We start from the raw sequence: 12,099 nt of genomic DNA, 5'->3' as shown, positions 1-12,099 counted from the left end.
GTTTTGCTGAACCAAATGACTCCCAGGCGTGCTCCAGAAGGTGGAGTCACTACTAGGAATGAGTTGTGCATATTTCAAGGCACAGGTCAGCATGGATTCTAGTAAACAGATTCCTGCCAGGAAACGCAAAGGTATTTAAAAACTGCTAGAAAGAAGCACCATTGAATAGAACAGGTAGGAAAATGCATGCAACTGCCCTAGAGGTGTAAAGCAAAAAACGAGAGTTTAAAACCTCCATGTTATTCCCTCCTCCTCAAAGGAACAGTTTTGAGCCCTGAGAACACCCCTTAATATTATGTAACTACAAAGTAGCATTGCACAGAAGTTTTGTTGTCTGCAGAAACAGCCAATCTCCAGCCTCTCCCAACATGTTTGGCAAGAGATGATGTCTATATTCTTCACATTGGCACAAAGCAGTGCTCTTAAAAGGTGATGGCCTGCATGTACTGGAAAAGAATCCTGAAGGCTTCTGTTCACAGAACAAATGCAACTTATTCCTTTCCACGTCTTGCAAAGATGCCTTGACTTGTTATCAGTGTTACAATCTGTTAGGATAATTCCAGCTTCACAATGCAGGATGCTCCTAGGACCCTCAACCAGGAAATGCATGCAGCCTAGCAGATGAACACTGCAAAGAAGTTGAATCCCAGCCATACTTATTCTGAGAGCAATAAGCCATTTTTCAGCCATTCCTCTGGCATTGCCACAGGCAACACAAGGTATGAAGTGGCCATCTGCTTAGGATGACTCTAGGAATGTGGGTATGTGGCAAGATGTCCTAGTAGAGGGGGGATTCCAATCTATAACTTGCCAAGATATATGAACATTCTCTTTCTTTGCTTAAAAATTTATGTGAATGAAGCTGTCCCCAGGAAAAGATAAGGAAAGCCCTAACTCACTGGGAAAACGTACTATGTTACCACATAACACAGTGGACGCTGTTTATCCTGTTACCACAGGATAAAGAGCGTTACTGCCCTCCATCCAACTGAAACCACAGTGCCTGTTACAGACAGCCAAGATCTAATTATCTTAAGTGTAATTATACAGTAATTGTAAGACTTTATAATTATGGAGCAGGTACTAACGTATCTACCAGCAAACACTACTCTGCTAAAATGTCAGAAAGGAAACCTAGCTAACTATCCAAACCATACAAAGGAAACTCTCCTGTAAGGATCTGTCTGGCTTTTCAGCATTGAAGAGAGTGACTGCCCACATGTGCAGAGGGTAACAGGATATTAACGAGCAACGGACATGCACTTGTAGAGCACAATCTCTCACTGCACATCAATATGCAATACAAATGTACTCCACTTAGTAGCAAGGCAGCCAACAGGTCTAGTGAGACAAGTGTTTGGTGCTTCTGAGGTCCAAGAGACTGAATCAAGGTGGTCTTGGCAGATGGTGAAGAGATTGCTGCACACTTAAGCTGCTTGAAAGCACGCAGAAGCGAAAATCAAGGCAGAAGCAGGCTCAACTAGGCAATAAATGCTTCAGAAGTCATTTTCAAATGATGTAGCTGAGAGACAGACATTTACTACTCATTAGCTGGTTACTGATATGTTACACCTTGTCAAAATTGCAGTGGTTATTGGATGGGATGACATAATGCAGGACCACTCTCAATTTAAAGTTTAACTACTCCTGCACAGTTAGCACTGCCTGTAGGCCTGTTAGCTTTTGTACAGCACAAGAGAATGGGACAAGTCATTTTAAAGACTTTTGTACATCAACCAGGTAACCACATCAAACATAGCATTTACCACTATGTAGCAGAAGGCATCTCACCTTCCAAAAAGTCCTTCAGCAAATTTCATCTGGCTTCACCTGACTTGGCACTAACATTTACCCAGCAGGTGTAAGCTTTGGGGAATTAAGAGCAATTTAAAACAGCAGGGTTTTAAAATGGAAATGCTAAGGCAACCCTAACTATAGCAGCCACCAAAGCTCCAGTCTAATTAATGACTTGGAGAGCCCTGTCTCTTACCACAAAGACAGTAGTCATTCTTGCAAGTACCAATGCACACTGAAATTCAGCTTCCATCATGCTAGCTGTCTTGCAGGGTGATTCCCAGGCATTCTCAGACTGGCACTCTCTTTCAAAAAGGGAACCATCTGCCATTCAACTTCTGGAATATGTTGCTGTGTTTTATCTAAAAATTCACAGCTCGACTACCGAACAAAGTTGTCCTCAATCAAAGGTTTCGTTCAAACTCTGCTTTGAACATATAACTAATGTCTCTTGGTCTTGAACTCCTAAACTTTACATTTTGCAGAAGTTGTTACAGAACTTTTTCAAAACTACAGATTCAAATAGCAGCTGCAAATGTTGAAGTCATTAAATATATTGCACTTTTTCTCCTCAAATTCAGCTTGTATATAACTTTCCATGGAAACCAAAAACAAAACCAAAAAATAGATATTGAAAAAAATGGTCTAGTAGGCTTAGAGCTCTGATCATTGAGCTGTCAAATGTTCTGAACTGGGAAAATCTCTGCTAAAGCTCTGAAGCATGAACAAGGAGTAGAAAAGTTCTACTGTGCAAGCAGAAAACTTGAGACTCATTTTAAAGAAAATTGCTTTATAGCTTTTAATTTGCCTTTAACCTCAGATCACTATTGGCTTTTTAGCTCACCTAGAGAAATCCAAAGCTTTAGTGGAATGTTTCCAGCTAAGTGAATGGAAAGTCTGATTGGATTAACCCTGGCTCAAACAAAAATATGGTGCAAGACATTCTTTTTCAAGTATCCAAATAATTCAATCCCTAAACAAATTTATAAGATTATTTTCCAAGAGCCACATCTTGTATGAGGCCAAATAAGGTAGATTACAGTGAAAAAGAAGTTTGTTTGAGAAAAATTACATGTAATTAAAAGACAAAATTGTTAGGACTTGCACATCTAAGAAAGTTATATCACTATAACCTAAAGCAGTGATCCCCAAACATCATGGACCCTGAAGCAGCAGCTCATCCTCAGAATTTATCCTGAACTCTTATGAATCCATACCGTCTAACCTGTAACTGGATACCCAGAAGGGTATTTGCATGCCAGTTATGGACCATTTTCCACAGCTTCATGAATGGTTCACAGACCAGTGCTAGCCAACCACTGAGTTAAGATGTGACTCTCTACATACTGGTAAAATCTACCTCTCCTCCCTACTTTCTCTTCTCTCCCTATCACGTGCTTATTCCAAGTTGATTGGGCCTTTGTCCTGTTTAGCAAATGCTGATTCAGGAAAGGTTTAAGATCAATAAAAGCCACTCTCAACTGGACCAGTATGCTGGCTGCACTATTACTAACATTACAAAGTCAGGGCAACTCTCCGGTATCTTCCCATGGATGTTTCACTACCAGCAGAAATGCAGCCAAGTTTGTTAAATTTTCTCTATCCCAGAATCACATCTTCCCTGCTATCTCCCTTCTTGGTTGCTGCAGTCCATGCCACAGTCCCTAGACTGGTTACCATCTTCACTTGAGGTTTTTCTTTACATCCTTACTGTCAAACTATTGAGACAAATCTAGCAGATACCTTATCTGAAATCTGGTGCTCCCTTGGGATAATGCCTATAGAAATAATTCAATAGAAGTTTGATGGCTGGTGTGCAAAGATCCCCACCACTGTCATCCTTCTGCCATGTTGTTAACTCCTCGTCCCCCCACACTGCCCATGGTCTCATGTGTCACTTCCATGCTCTGTACAGAGCCTACACCCCTAGTTCTGTTTTGGACAGTGTATTTACACAAAAACAGTGGCAAAATGCAAGTCACATCCTAACTCCTCTCCTCAGCCTTCTCTCCAGCTCCTGTTACTAGGTTTCACTAGAGACTAGACAAGTTAAGCCCTAAAACAAACAAGAATATTGGCAAAGTACTAATAGGAGACACATTAGGCAAGTTCAGTTCTCCCACAGCTCCAGCTTGAACCATTTAATAGTCTGTATTTCCTGAGTCATTTCATCAAAGGGACTGTTAACGTGCTCTGGAACTCCAGAGCCTTCCAGATAAACAATGCATCTAGGATAAAGCTGGAGCCATCTCCACAAGCCATATTTACCTGGGCACTTGTACAACTTCCTCGCCTGAGCGATGTCTCCTTGACTCAGGCGAATACGCTGACCAATAGTTGGCCGGACCCCATTACCATCACGACGGGGGAGAATGGTGTCAAGGAAAACCCCTCTAAAGGGAAGAACAGAGACAAAGAGCAGTGAAGTAGGGAAAGTGGTATGATGCACAGAGAATCATCCTGGTAAAAGATGGGCCTCCCACACCATCCCCTTGACCATGTAACCCATGCTAACATGTGAGGGTAAAGCAGTCTGTGATAAGTTACCCATCTCCCTCTACTACAGATAGTTTCCAAATGTAAAGCAAATCTGCCAAGCCAGTAAATTTTTCTTTGGATCTATCAGGATTGCTGCCTCTGTTTCAGTATAGATATATTCCTTCCCATAAATCAGAAAAAGCAAAAATATATTCTTGCAGAAGATTCGTGGTGCATCTGACTCAGCCAGCGTGCAGATTGGACACTAGGCCAAATGAACAGAAGGAAAGGGAGTTTGCTCTGTAGCAGATGAGGCTGAGCTGGCAGTTTCCACAGACAAGAGAAAAAGATCCAGTGCTCTATCTTTGTTCTGCATGAGTTTCCTGTCTTTGCCTCTTTCTTGTGCTGCTACTTCTTCCATGTGGTTCCTAATACTTGGGAGCTTTCTACTGCACTTCTGATCTCACTCCAGTAATGGATTTAAGCTCAGGCCTCACTTGCAGCAAAACGCAGAGTCAGTGCATTCAAGTGCAAGAGTTTCCATGCAAAAGAGACCCAAAGGCAGCATTAAGACTGCAGAGCTCAAGTTTGAGGAAGGAATCAGGAAAAAAAAAAAAAAAAAAAAAAAAAAAAACCCTCCAGATTGTCAAAAACTGTGCTCTTGTAGCCAGGCTGTCAAGTCCATAGAAATCATTTCACTCCATCCCAGAATGTCTTACTGACATCATGCTGCAAATCCTATGAGTTTAAAACTTGGGCATCAGTTATGAGGCATACTCTTCTTTGTGAGGGAAACAATACAGCTGTGTGTATAGTGTGAAGGGAAAGTCAGGGTAGAAGCAAAAATTTTAGTGCTGCCTAGTCCTGATTCAAGACTCTGAGTTAAACATTAAGAATACAAATAATTCTGTTCATAGTATGTTATGCTACTCAGGTGCATAAGAGCCTTGGAAAGGTGTTGGAGAGATTTTTTGCTTTCATTAAATTTTAAATAAATACTGTAAGCAGATTATTTGGATCAGAGATGGCCAGAGATGCAGTCAGTGTTCTTGAACAGAAAATATTACACAAATACATTTTATAGGAAAATTTATCTTATAAATATTCAAGTTAAAGGAAGAAATGGAGGGGGAGGAATAGAATCTGTTTAAGAACCTAGAATCAACTCCTGCAGAGAAAACATTTTGGTCAATTTTGGTGGGAGGAAAATTCATGATCAACATCAATTCTTACAAGTTCTGAGGTAAGTTCATCAATCTTGACTGACAAATTCAGGCTGGCATTCTCCATGGCAACTGCATGCCCAGGCCTGAATTTATGTAAGAGGTTTGATCAAAAATAGATTCTCCATGTCCAGAAACAACATGAACAGAGTAACAGGTCATTTTGCTGGAGGTAAATTTTCAAGCCTCCTCAGGAATTCAAGGAATAACTTTGCATTTGGCAAGGAGATAATTTTGTGGTCAGTTAAATGGTTTTTGCTGATCTCCAGGCTCAGCAAACAGGGACAAACGACAAAATTTAATAGAGAAACCACCATTTGCACATGCTGATCTTTTATTCTTTTGACCAACTCGATCCTCACAACCATGTACTCCTAATCCCAAACCTCCTGCATATGTACACATTTAAGGTATTGCCCAAACAATGCAAGTGACCCACAAAACAGAATTATTTTATGCTGTCTTATTACCTGCCAAGTATATTTTCTTCTACAAGGATGTGCCCAAGGTTGGGGCAGTGAGATTTCTGGTCTCACATTTTCCACTAACTGAATTGTGTACTCCCTTCACAGGCTTTGCTAAACAAGGCTCTATATTGCACTACGCATAGTTTCTCTCATTTTACAAGAAAAAGAACCGACAAGGAAGGAGAATCTTTCTGGCTGTAATCACAGGTCCCACAAGAACCACGCTGCCCACCCAATCAATCACCATTCTCTAGGCAACACTGATGATGTGTATTATGCATGTTTGGTGAGCGTCTATACTTCAGCTCACAAATTAATAAACACTGAGCAGATATCATTAAACAAAGAAGCCCAGGCACTCTAACACCAGATCTGGTCTTGAACAAGAAACCTAACCTCTCTCCCCAGAGGTAGGAAGAGAACCCAAGAATACTGGATGCTCCATGTATCCTGCTGGGATAGGCAGAGCATGCGTTACCTGACCAACGCAGTGGTAAGTCAAGCACAACAACCAACCATTGCCACCAGCTAACAATGACTGAGTTTGAGCAGAGATACATTAGTATCTGCACAGTGCTCTGAATGCATGAAGTGTTATACAAACATTATGAAATTATTAACTGATCTTGAGAAATGCTTATCATTCACAGTCTCATCTGAGGGCAATAGAGGCAGGTACTTATAAACATCACTCAAGGAAGCAGCTATTCAAAGCGGATTGAGCACTCAACTTCAGGCAGCTATCTTTTGTCCCAACTCTGCATTTGGATCCCCATTGATCCAAATCGTCTCAGCAGAAGAGAGACAACATAACCCCACTTCACAGGATAATCATCCTGTGGAGGATATAAGTGCATGTGTATGCAATCTTGCACAGGATTAGGATATTATGTTGTAAATACAGCAAGAAGATGTCCCTTGCCCTGTAGGCAGTGCTTTTTGCATCCTGAATCAAACAGGAGCCTTGCAGAAAAGCAGCGTCATGTGTTGTACCAGGGTGTGCTGTCATGCCTAATGACAAGGGAGTTGCTGAATTAAGGCAAGTCACTATTTACTTAGGGCTCTGCATTGACTTTAACTTTCTTATTGCCAAACTGCCATCTGTAGGTCTTGAGAGTGGCAAAAGGATTTGGCCACTCCAAAAGGACAGCAATATTCAGCTTAATTTGTGGCCATATTTGTAAAGCAATGCGCTATAAAATGTAAGTCTTTACCCATACCATAGTATGACTAAAAAGGAAATGTTCTGGTAGATAAGAACGGAAGTTATCATGGTAAAAGCTCATTACTACCATTAAAGTCTCCTATACCATACTCCTATCAGCCACAGATGCTGGTGAGAAATATGTTTCTCTCTGAGTTGAAAATTAGCAGCAACTCTGTCACAATTTTCAAAAGAACCAGTTGAAGTAATTTCCATTGCTAGGACACAATATGTTTCTGAAAAACTGTCTCCTTCTATCCTGGGCACAAAGTTTAGATTAAAAAGGGTGTGCAACTGTATTTGACCATGAAAAACACCGTATGATTTGCTATCATCAGTATGCTCCAGGAGCAACATGGAACAAGGTTCTGCTGAGTGCTACATAGGAGCTGCCTGAAGATATCAAGTCACAAACACAGCTCTAGAGCCTCTTGTGCCAGATGATTCTAAGTCCTCCATCTCTTCCTCACTCACAACCTAACAGCCAGAGGCGGGAAGCAAAGTTATCAGTGTGAACAAGGCAAGTAATAAACAAGGCTATATATCCATCTGCTCTTTTTTGTGTAACAGCCTGTAGTCACAGGAGGTTAGTGGGCCACCAAACCAAGGGGTTAAACCTTTCACTCATCTTGCAGACAGCACAGAGCAAGCGGGGCAGAGACACTGACAATATCCTCTCAAGAGCTACATCCATCTGCATAGTGGTCAGCAAATGCTGGGACATCGGCTGATGGAGCTATGAGTTCACCTTGATCTCAAGGGAACAAAATCATATGAATACAAAGCTCAAACAATAATTAGTTTATTTAAAAACTACACCTGTGCACCATTTTAGAAGAGAGTAAGCCAGACAAGTAGAACAGACACAGAGACTTTGTGCATACTTCACAGATATCCACTCAAATGGTGTGGCTGCATGAAAATCTACTAGCTAGAACAAGCTCAAAAATACAGGGAGCCATCTGAAATGAAGATACAAAATGTAGCAGAGAATCCACTACAGGAATCGCTGTGGTCACAACTAAGACAAAGACACATCCAGTGAGAAGTGGGACAATTCTCTTGTCATGCAGAACAGCATCAGATGACGCCTTTGAGAAGGATGAGATCAGGGAACGCAAATTAGAATGGAGGGGAGGACATGCAAGAGGCACTTATGTATCCTGGAAGAGGTTCAGTGCACCAGCATTAGCACATATTCTTGAAAATAATGCAGTCCTGGTGCTCAACTGGGTCTGGTCCAACACTATAGTGTAAGCAACGGCTGGATAATCCACTGAAACAGGACGTGGTCTCCAGACAGGGATGGTGCTTTACCACTCCATACCTGGGATGCCAACCTGCAGGGAAGAAGCGAGATCCACTTTGCCACCACTGCCCCATCAATACCAGTCTTGGCAGATAATCAGCTGGCCAGGATTAGTGCTGAATAGCAAGCAGATCCCAAAGCCTAGTTACCTGAGGAATCTCATTTCATGGCTGAATTCTCCGATGTTTCTCAAGCTACACACTGTATCTCCACTGACGGGGTGTTCATACCATCCTTCTTCTATGTAAACTTTCTGGTGTCTGCTAATGTATGAACTCACTCACTTCCATTAGCAGGGTCACTTAGGAGCTCTCTCCCATGCCCAGCCACTAATCTTCATGAAACTTGCAGGAACTTATTACCTTCAAGGACTCTATGTCTCTGTCAGTTTGGATTGCAATTGACCAGCAGGTACAAAACTCCATAGGGTGGGAATGTTGTGTGCACACATTCACGAATTCACATTCATGCAGACCAGTCATCTAAGCCACATTCCCTCAGGGAAATAAACCAAGACACGTCTTGGTAAAGTAGCAGCCTGTAGTTCACTGTTCCCAGTGTTGCTTATTTACAGTGAAAGCACAGTCAGCCCACAGAGGCACTTATGCTTAGTTCATTTACTGCACAAAGACTGCTGCTGGGGTGAGGGTAGGTCACAGACACAAAAGACTCAAAGAAAACAGATTTTAAAGTCCTATTAAGCACCAATTTAAACACAGAAAAACTCTTGCCGTTTTTATCCCTTTTTGGCCTAGCAGTGCTCTGAAGAACTCTGGTTTTCAAGAAAGACAGACTCAAAGGCATCTGCAATATAAATGGAGGTGGTAACTTAATCTCACTTTTGTGCATAGTAATTCCAATCATTGCAGTCCAGCAAATGCTGGAAGGACCCAACAACTGTCCCAAAGGAAGAAAAATTTTCTGCTTTAGATATCTGATCCAAAGACATCTGTGAAGGCTGCAAAGCAACCTTGCCTACTCCACCATCTCTCTTTGCCAGGGCAACCAGCACTCCAGTAAGTCTGATAATTTCCCCCTAGCTGACGTGAACAGAAACAAAAGAGGAATATAATAGGCTTTGCACCCCCATACAACTGGGGAAGAGGAAAATAAAAATAACCGCCAAATCATATTTCATTTTATCAACAAAAAAGTTCCCTAAAACATACATACCTGTAGTATGCAGTGATGAAAGTTCTTAGGAAGGAGCAGTAGTGGGATTTATAGAAGAGCTTTCAAATAATGCAACAAGGCAGAGCTGGTCATCCAGTAACTTTCATCCCAAATCCAAGACATAAATAACTACATCCATTTCACCTCTCTAAATGTGCCTGTCCAGTAGAGCTCTCTGCTCTGAAAATTCTCCAGCTGGAGGGCTAAGATGGGAGTCAAGAGCATATGGCCCACACAAAGATCAGTCAGTTAACTAGGACAGCAACAGGACTGAAAAATTCTCCATGAAGAATCCAATCACAGAGAATCACAAGGCTGCAGAGACTGTGATTTAGAGCTCATGCATAGATGGTTAAAACAAAGAAACAAAAACACCCCCAAAAGCAACAAGTAAGAATCCTAAAGATCATTTTCTAGAGTTTCAAGTCACCCTGAAAGAGTTACTGAGGACTCTGAGGGCAATATTCTGATCCAAAGAATTAGCTGGACAGCCAAGATACTCAAAGCTTATTTTAGTATTACTCCCTTTGCAGGTAGGCAGAAACATACATACATACATGCTGGCTGGGAAGGAGCAGAGCACACTAACATGGCTTTGGAAGATCCCTGAGGTATATTCACCCAGTGTTCGGCGGAGGGGAAAACAAGGAGTCCACCACACTTCACTCACCTTGATTTTGCAAGTACTTTCCAGGCTCTGCAATGCACTAGAGCTCAATTCAACTGCCATATATCTCTGCAAGAGACCACGGGTCTCCTTTTAGGTTCCACGTACCATACAGAGCTGACCACAACTACTGAATGTAGCTCTAAAGAGATGTGACGTGGAATTCTCACCTTGAGAATGTGTTCCTAGCATAGTGCATGATGCTGTCAAAGTCATAGGTCTCTCCCAGAGAGTTCACTTCCCCAGCTTCCATCTTTAAAAAGTTGTATTCCTGACCTGTGATGCAAGACACAATTAAATGGAAAAAATAAATCTCTGTCAAAACCAAAACAAAACAAAAGAAAAAACATAGTATGAAAGTGACATTGTTCCTACCTTCCAACAATTCCAGTTGCACATTCAAATCTCTGTTCACTCAACTATTTTTGCCCTTTCTCTAGACGACTAGCAATACTTTTTTCTTTTTCATATTAGATCACAGACCACAAGGAAGATTTCCACATACCTCAAAGTAGGTGGAGTAAGCTCAAAGGCTATTTTACCTTGCTGTATGTTCTCTCTGATGATTGTGACATGCTGGTCCCTGTCAGGTCGTGTGTGCTCATGCCAGAAACCAACCACATGACCCAGCTCATGAGCCACAATACCAAACTTGTCACAGTTCTTTCCAATGGATATGGCCTGAGGGCCCCCTCCTCGGCGACCCACATACGAGCAGCATCTGAAAAAAGGCAAAAAAAAAAAAAAAAAAAAAAAAAAAAAACACAAAAACAAAAACTATGCAGCTCATCAGAAAATTGGATAAATCTGAGGCACAGGGACAAGGGATTGCAACTGGTCAGGGACAGGTCAGAAAATGCATACCTTATGTCCTTTTAATTTTTTTTATATATATATATATATGTACACACATATATACGTATATACATATATGTGAGTGTGCGTGTGTATAAAAACATATATAAGTTTGTGTATATAAAAAATGCATATATACACTTAAGTGTTATCCCTGCAAAAGAGCCCAGAAAAGCTTGGCATCCTCTTGTGAACTCATACTAAATTATCCTGGCAATCCTTACAGGAGGTGATCAAAGTTGTCTCAGTGACAGATCTCCCATGTGATTATTATTTTTTTCTGACCAGAGGTAGATTTACAGTGCCATTTATCAATGACAAGAATGTCTGCAACAAAGCTAGCTGCGGGTGGGGGGGGGGGAGGGGGTGTATCACTTACCCACATGTTCTGTATGTGAATACAATGAAACTCTCTTCATCAGTTCTCTCCACAAATGTCACACACGTGTGCTTCTCCCAGTGCCTCATAGCTTGCTTAAAAATAGCTCTTTGGGTTCCTGAAAAAGAACCCCCCAAAAAGCAAACAGAGAAGGCCTGGCTTTTAGGAAGATTTCTATTGGGCTTCATCTGGAGGGGGGGGGCAGCCCTCCAAGCCCTCCAACAACTGATTCTGTATCTGAAGTCAATCTGGGGCCTACTTCCTACTGTAGCACTGATTCACTGTATCATGCTTTACTCTCTTTCCACTTAAACAGGCAACTTCTGCATGTAAGAAATACCACCCCACCAGGCAGAGTTCATTCTGGTATAGTTGCTGGGTGCGCTGATCTATGCACCCATACTCAGTGTTATGCCACATTCGCTGTCATGCTGCAACATAATATGACCACACAGTTTTCATGGAGCAGGAATCTCACATCAGTGCTACACATGTGCTCCTCCAACCTAAGGCAAGACTGTTGCCAGATAGTTTATCTTTGATACTAAAA

The 12,099-nt window shown here is 41.6% G+C and overlaps 1 protein-coding gene across 1 annotated transcript in view; it reads right to left on the bottom strand.

Moving 5' to 3' along the window:
* TLL2 (tolloid like 2) overlaps nt 1-12,099 on the bottom strand; it is a 97,221-nt gene that overhangs the window by 26,341 nt on the left and 58,781 nt on the right. The window contains exons 5-8 of the mRNA XM_062579883.1: nt 11,550-11,667; nt 10,858-11,036; nt 10,486-10,591; nt 4,063-4,187 (exon numbers count right to left, since the gene is read on the bottom strand). Of these exons, the coding sequence (XP_062435867.1) occupies nt 4,063-4,187; nt 10,486-10,591; nt 10,858-11,036; nt 11,550-11,667 (528 nt within the window). The remainder of the gene's footprint in view (nt 1-4,062; nt 4,188-10,485; nt 10,592-10,857; nt 11,037-11,549; nt 11,668-12,099) is intronic.

This window comes from Rhea pennata, chromosome 7 (genome assembly GCF_028389875.1).
Source record: "Rhea pennata isolate bPtePen1 chromosome 7, bPtePen1.pri, whole genome shotgun sequence".
In the NCBI taxonomy this organism is placed as follows: domain Eukaryota; kingdom Metazoa; phylum Chordata; class Aves; order Rheiformes; family Rheidae; genus Rhea; species Rhea pennata.
The sequence above is the reverse complement of the archived record's forward strand: the minus strand, read 5'-3'. Positions and strand labels throughout refer to the sequence as shown.